This window comes from Psammomys obesus, unplaced genomic scaffold (assembly GCF_907164565.1).
Source record: "Psammomys obesus unplaced genomic scaffold, mPsaObe1.curated_primary_1811, whole genome shotgun sequence".
NCBI classification, from domain to species: Eukaryota; Metazoa; Chordata; class Mammalia; order Rodentia; family Muridae; genus Psammomys; species Psammomys obesus.
Genome location: NW_026594184.1, coordinates 5,536,320 through 5,543,637, shown reverse-complemented (window position 1 = coordinate 5,543,637; position 7,318 = coordinate 5,536,320). Strand labels below are relative to the sequence as shown.

The following is a 7,318-nucleotide window of genomic DNA, read 5'->3' as shown; positions in this document are numbered from 1 at the left end:
CAGACTCTGTCTAAAAAATAAAAATAAAGAAGCCAGGCACACGCTTGTAATTCCAGCACTCAGGGAGGCAGAGGCAGGAGGATCTCTGTGAGTTCAAGGCCAGCCTGGTCCAGGACAGCCAAGGAAAAGTGTATACTATGTCCTGTTATACTTTTATTTCCTGATCTTCAAGTGGTCAATGATAAAGACCTGCTCTCTTGCCCAGTATTCTCCACAGTACATTCCATTAAAGGAATTTTGTGACATTATTAATTTTCTCAGTAAGAGACTGTTCTTTATTTGTAACCCAAATGTAAAGTTTTTGGTACCCTTACTGTGTAGCTTGATAACCTGAGTTCAATCCCCAGGACCATCATGATAGAAGGAGAAAATCAACTCTGCAGGTCAGGTCATCCTCTTACCTCCACTGTATACACACACACATACGTGCATGCACACAAGCTAATTTGATAGATAGATAGATAGATAGATAAATAGATAGATAGATAGATAGATAGAATATTAAAAATGAATAAATATACTGATGCCTTGCTTATCTTTATATCCTTGGTGTAAAAACGAGGACCCCGAGCAGAACCCCTAACAAAGCTCCCCATGTAGTTGTCTGGGATGCTTCAGCACCTGTTATCTAGCTCTCATCATGCATTAAGGAAGGCATCTACAAAGTGACATTGTACTACCCGTAGGTAGTGCATACGGTTGCTGATTTTATTTTCTTCCATCTAGATATTTGCTTTCAGAAAATACCAAATTATGATGTTTATGATCAAAATAACAGCTTTATTGATGTGTGGTGGTTTGAATAAATATGGCACCCATTGGCTCCTATATTTGAATGCTTAGACACCAAGGAACAGCCTTATTTGGAAAGAGTTAGAATCATTAGGAGCGGTGGGCTTGATGGAGTAGGTGCAGTCTTGTTAGAGGAAGTGTGTTACTGGGGGTGAGCTTTGAGGTTTCAGAGTCCAACACTAAGCCCAGTCCCCTTCCTCTATTTCTACTTGAAGATCAGGATGTAGCTCTAAGTTACTTCTCCAGTATCATGCCTGCCTGCTGCCATGCTCCCAGCCATGATGATAGTGGACTGAACCTCTGAAACTGTAAACCAGGTCCCAGTTAAATGCTTTCTTTTTTAAGAGTTGCCTTGGTCATGGTGTCTCTTCACAGCAACAGAAGAGTGTCTAAGACAATGTATCAGTCTCATAGTGCAAAATTCATGTTTTTAAAACATAGAACTCAAAGTGGGCCTGGTAGATGACTTTGTGTTATTCTTCTACTGGAAGGCTGATCAAGGAGGATTACCACAACAAGCTTACAGAGTGAGAGCCTCTCAAAAATAGAGAGAGAGAAGAAACAGAAGAAAAAGGAGGAGGAGGAGGAGGAGGAGGAAAACATCTGTCTCTCTGTCCCCTCTCCTTGTACTCTTCATATTTTGCAAGTTGGCCTGAGGAGATCTGCAATCTTTTCTCAGTAACCTTCTTGCCTCCACCTACTAAGTATTAGGATAACAAAATATGTCGTCAGGCCTGATTAAGTATTTGATATTTTTGACTGAGATCTTTCACGTAGAAGAAAATGTTCAAAGTTCAGTTCGTCTTGAAATGTATGAATATGTGCACATGCATTTTCATTCTCTTAGATACACATTTAGTAAAAAAAAAAAAAAATCACTGGGGCATGTGGTCACTCTACAGTTAGCTTTCTGAGGAACAGCCCAGAGGGGAGGTTGCTTTAGCTGCCTTGCCATTTAAACAAGCTCACTCACAATGTGTGAGCACTGTAACTGCTTTATAAATTGCCAACCCATGTTATTGCTTGTCCTTTTAAAAATCTGTGAACATTTAAGTAGATGTGATGCAGTACTTCATTATAAAAATTCTCCTCCATGTTTGTAGAAGTTTTATTTGTAGTAGCAAGAAGCTGGAAATAACCCAGATGTCCATAAGTTGAGGAATGGATACAGAAATTGTGGTACATTTACACAATGAAATACTACTCAGCACTTAAAGAAATCGAGAAATTTGTAGCAAATGGTGAGATCTAGAAAAGAACATTCTGACTGAGGTACCCTAAAAGCAGAAAGACGCACATGGCATATACTCACTTATAAGTGGATATTAGACATGTATTATAGGATAAACATACTAAAATCTGTACACCTAAGGAAGCTAGTCAAGAAAGAGGACGATCAATCCTCAGAAAGGCAAATGGGATGGTCATAGGAAGAGTGAGAAAACAGGGAACAGAACAGGAGCCTATCACAGAGGTCCTCTGAAAGACTCTACCCAGCAGTGCATCAAAAATATGCTGAGACTTGTAGACAAACTTTGGGCAGAGTGCAGGGAATCTTATGAAAGAAGGGGGAGACAGAAAGACCTGGAGGGAACAGGACCTACACAAGGAGAGGAACAGAAGCAAAAAATCTGGGCACAGGGGTCTTTTCTGAGACTGATACTCCAAACAAGGACCATGCATAGAGATACTTAGAACTTCTGCATAGAAGTAGCCCATGGCATCTCAGTGTCCAAGAGGGTTCTCCAATAATAGGAACAGGGACCTTCTCTGACATGAAATTATGGGCTGGCTCTTTGATCACCTCCACCTGAGGAGGGAGCAGCCTTACCAGTCCACAGAGGAAGACAATGAAGCCAGTCCTGATGAGACATGATAGGGTCAGATGGAATTTGGAGGAGGACCTCCCTTGTCATTGGACTGGGGGAAGAACATAGGAGAAGAGGAAGGAAGGTAGGATTGGGAGGGGAGAGGGGAAAGGGCTACAGCTGGGATACAAAGTAAATAAACTGTAATTAATGTAAAAAATAAAAAAAAATTAAAATGAAAAAAATAATAAATTAATTAAAAACATTCTCCTCTTCCTTTTTTCTTTTCTTTTTCTTCTTCCTCTTTTCTTCCTCTTCTTCCTGTGTTCTTCTCCTCTTTCTCCTCCTTCTTCTTCTTCTATTTATCCAGACAGAATATCTCTGTGTGACAGATCTGTCTGTCTTGGAATTCACTCTGTGATCAGCCTGCCTTGAATTCACAGGGATGTCACTGCCTCCTGAGTGCTGGGATTAAAGGACTGTGCACCACTGTTTGGCTTCAGAGGGTTGTTGATGATGAAAGGTTTTAAGAGCATTTTGAGCCAGGTGTGGTGGCTCAGAATTTTAATACCAGCACTCAGGGAGGCAGAGGCATGTGGATCGCTGTGAATTCGAAACCAGCCTGGTTTACAAAGAGTGTTCAAGTCACAAAAAAAAATAAACAACAAACAAACAAACAAACAAACAAAAACAAGAACATTCTATATTTTTGAGACGTTCACTTGGTCTGCATTTTCTTTTTCTTCTGGAGTTGAGGACTGGACACAGGACCTTGTGCTCACTAGGTAAGTGGTTTGCCACTGAGCTAACTAACCCCTGGCCCTTATTTTTATTTGTTTATTTGTTTTATTTACTTACTTTTTTATTTTTTGTTTTTTTAGAGGGTTTCTCTGTGTATAGCCCCAGCTGTTCTGGAACTCACTTTGTAGACCAGGCTAGCCTTGAACTCATTAATATCTGCCAGCCTTGCCTCCCAAGTGCTGGGATCAAAGGCATGTGTCACCATGCCTGGCACTTTTTAAAGAAATTTGCAATGAGTAATGATTTTAGGCATAGTATTTTATTTTAAGAAATCATTTTAAAGCCAGACACAGCGGTTTACTTCTGTAATCCAAACATTCAGGGAGACAGAGGCAGGCAGATCTCTGACTTTGAGGCCAGCTTGGTCTACAAAGAAAGTCCAGGCCAGCCAAGGCTACACAGAGAACCCTGTCTCGAAACAAAACAAAACAAACAAAATAAAAAAGAAATCATTGTAAGAGCTAAAGAAATGGCTCAGTGGTTAAGAGCGCTTTCTGCCCTTCCAGAGGACTAGGGGTGGGTTCCCAACACCCAGGTTAAGCAGTTTACAACTGCCTAGACAACTCTAGCTCCAAGGAATTTATGTAATGTCTCTAACCACCTTGGGTTCCCACACTCACATGCACATACCCACTCAAATAATAATATTTGAATTATTATTTTGAATTAATAAAAATAACCTTAAATCATTTTAAACTACACAGGTCATTAGATTAAATACACCCCCGATGATGTGAAGCTATTACCACTACGACTATCACTGAGTAGGATCAGTGATGGCAACATCCATTAAGTAGTCAATTCAGTTCAATTACTTTCCCTCTTCAAGCCCACGGTTACCAGTCATATTCATTACCTCTATTGGCTTGCACCATGTGGCTATTTTTTTATATAAATGGAATCATACAATGTATAGCCTGTGTGACTGATTTATTTCAGGCCCAGTAATGTTTTTGAAGCTCATACACATCGGTGGATGTATCAGTGCTTTATTCGTTTTATTTTGTTTTGCTTTGAGGATTTGTTTGTTTGTTTCCTTTTTTTCTTTTTCTTTTTTTCTTTTCTATTTGTTGTTGTTCAGACAAGGTTTTTCTGTGTAGCCCTGGCTGTCCTGGAACTCACTCATTATACCAGGCTGGCCTCAAACTGAGAGATCTGCTTGCCTCTGCCTCCCTGAGTACTGGGATTACAGGCATGTGCCCCCATGCCCACCTGGGATCATCATCATGTGACAGGAGGAAGGCAGCTCTGTGGTGGTCAGTTGTCATCTAATCTGTACTTGTGAGTGAGTGTCAGCAGCGGGATAGCCCATTGATGGTTAATCACAAGAGGCTCCTTTGGTTACTCATAGAAGAAAGCATTTTGCCACTGCAGCTGGATGGAACAGGACTATCTCACAAAGCAGATAAGACATCTTCTGAGCTGTATATCCTGTCCAATGCCAAAAGTTCGCAGTTTGGGTTGTTGTTGTTTGGTTGGTTTTGTTCTTTTCTCAGAGTATTCTCCACCTCTTTGGTCTTCTACTTCTTCATGGCAACAGTAGCCGGGCCTACCTTTACTCCCTTTGCCTTCTTTCCTTTCAGATTATTGTTTTCGGGGGGGGGGGTGCCGAGAAGCACATCCCAAATTTTGTTTATCCACTCCTCTCCTGAAATACATTCCCAGTGTAATTCTATTTCCTCATTCATGCTTTTGTTTCCAGTGCTACTGGAGTTCTAGTCAGCAAACTAGGGCTTATTTTAACACTTTAAAGCCACAATTTGTTGCTGTAAACAAACAGCAATGTTTCCTGTTTTTTTCTGTAGTAGAAATGGCCCAATCGGATGTTTTTCCTCATGCCTGTAATCCCTAGATCTCAGGAGGCTGAGACAGGAAGATTGCTGAGAGTTTGAGTCAGCCTAGGTTGGAACGAAATCCTGTCTCGAAAACACCGCAAAACAAAAACCAAAACAACAATAACAAGACTCCAACCAAACAATGAAAACAAAACAAAGCAACAAACAAACAAACAAACAAACATATACGTATACGGGAGGAGACTAATTAAGATTGAGGACTGCAAAAAATAAAAAGATTGAGGACTGGATTCTACCGCTATGTGATTGGACAAGATATAAAGTTTGGCCTTCCGACTTTTCATAGGTCAAGGTCTTTTTTTGGTTTTTTTTTTTTTTGTTGTTGTTGTTGTTTTCGTTGTTGTTGGTGGTGGTGGTTTTTCGAGACAGGGTTTCTCTGTGTAGCCTTGGTTGTCCTGGACTAAATTTGTAGACCAGGTTGTCCGGGAACTCAGAGAGATCTGCCTGCCTCTGCCTCCCTGAGTGGTCAATGGCATTTTGGAGTAAACTACACTCCTATTGGCTGGCTGAGCAGGCGCACTGCCGCTCAGCTCCACAGGTGGCAGTCTTGCCCCAGTGGGAGCAGAGTTGCTGCGATTAGGGTTCTCCTGGGACACAGAGAACCAGATAGAAGGAAGCCTTACTCCTAGTACCACTTTGTGCCCTAGCGTGCTCAGACAACTAACTATGCATCGGCTAATTTTGAGACTTCGTGGCTTCTTTCAGAGGAAGGCGGAGCCAAAGGAACAGAGAGAACAGCAGCAGAGGCTCTTGGGAGGTACTGTACTAATTCTTTCTCCAAAGAGACCTTCTCTTAGAGGTGTGTTCCATCTCGGGTCTGGAGTCCCAGAAACTTAGAACTCTACTTGGCCAGAGTAGCACCATCTTATTGCAATATGGCATCCTCACAGTTCCTTGCCGAGTGCCCTCCTATGCCGCCAGCTGGATAGTCTTGGGTGGATTCACTCTAGAACTTTCATTCCCAAAGAAATGACCAAAGGCAAGGAGAAAATAATGACTCCTGGTACCACTTCGTGCTCAAGCGTCCAAAATTTTCCTCAGAGGCAAAACAATGGGGACTACAGGGATGACTCAGCAGTTAAGATCACTTACTGTTTTTAGGTCACCCAGGTTCGGGTCCCAGCCCACACATTGCTACACACAACTGCCTATAACTCTAGTTCTTGAGGCTCAGAACTCGTCTGCCCTCAGAGGGTACATGGTGGACATACATAGTTACACTCAGGCACGTGCACGTATGTGCACCCACACACAATTTTACTTTTAAATTTTTTTAAAATAAAAAGAACAAAGTATGGTAAAGGGCAAAGCAGGGTATGTGAGGGGTGTGGCGCTATTGGCAATTGATAGCAACTAGAACAGGGAGAACCAGTTTTCTCTAGGATGTGACCACTTGTAAGTCGACCACCCTCTAAGGCAGGAAATAGACCCAAACGTATTTATTAGACAGCAGAAATTGAACTCTATGGCCTAGATAGAAAAACCACTAAGAGATACCACTAAGTTGCATGTCCAGGGAGGTGGGATTGATCTGGGAGGAAGTAAACGAGTGATATAGGTCTGATCAAAATATATTGTATGAAAATATTTTTATTATTAATATTGGTTCTCTTTGAGATCTGCCTGATTGTGGCTCCCAGACTACTGGGATTACAAGCATGTGCCACCATACCGGATTTGTGCCACAACCCCTGGCTTGTATGAAGATTCTAAAGAACTAATAGAATATTGCTTAAACAAAGAAGGCAGATATAGGAAATGAGAGAAAGGGTGGAGGTGGCAGAGGGGAGGTAGCTGTTTGGAACTTTTAAAAATTTAGAGAGCCGGACATGGTGGCTCATACTTTTAATCCCAGCATTTGGGAGGCAGAGACAGTGGGATGGATGTATTCAAGGCCAGCCTGGTTTACAAAGGGAATCCAGGACAGTCAAAGCTACACAGAAAACCCCTGTCTCAAAAAAACAAAAACAAAAACAAAAACAAAAACAAAAACCAATCCCATAATAAATAAATAGATAGATAGATAGATAGATAGATAGATAGATAGATAGATAGATAGAT

At 41.4% G+C, this 7,318-nt stretch overlaps 1 protein-coding gene across 1 annotated transcript in view; it reads left to right on the top strand.

Annotated features, from left to right (window-relative positions):
* Window positions 1–5,923: 5,923 nt before the first annotated feature.
* Window positions 5,924–7,318, top strand: part of Ct55 (cancer/testis antigen 55) — an 11,099-nt gene continuing 9,704 nt past the window's right edge. Inside the window, exon 1 of the mRNA XM_055618047.1 lies at window positions 5,924–6,014. Within this exon, the coding sequence (XP_055474022.1) occupies window positions 5,924–6,014 (91 nt within the window). The remainder of the gene's footprint in view (window positions 6,015–7,318) is intronic.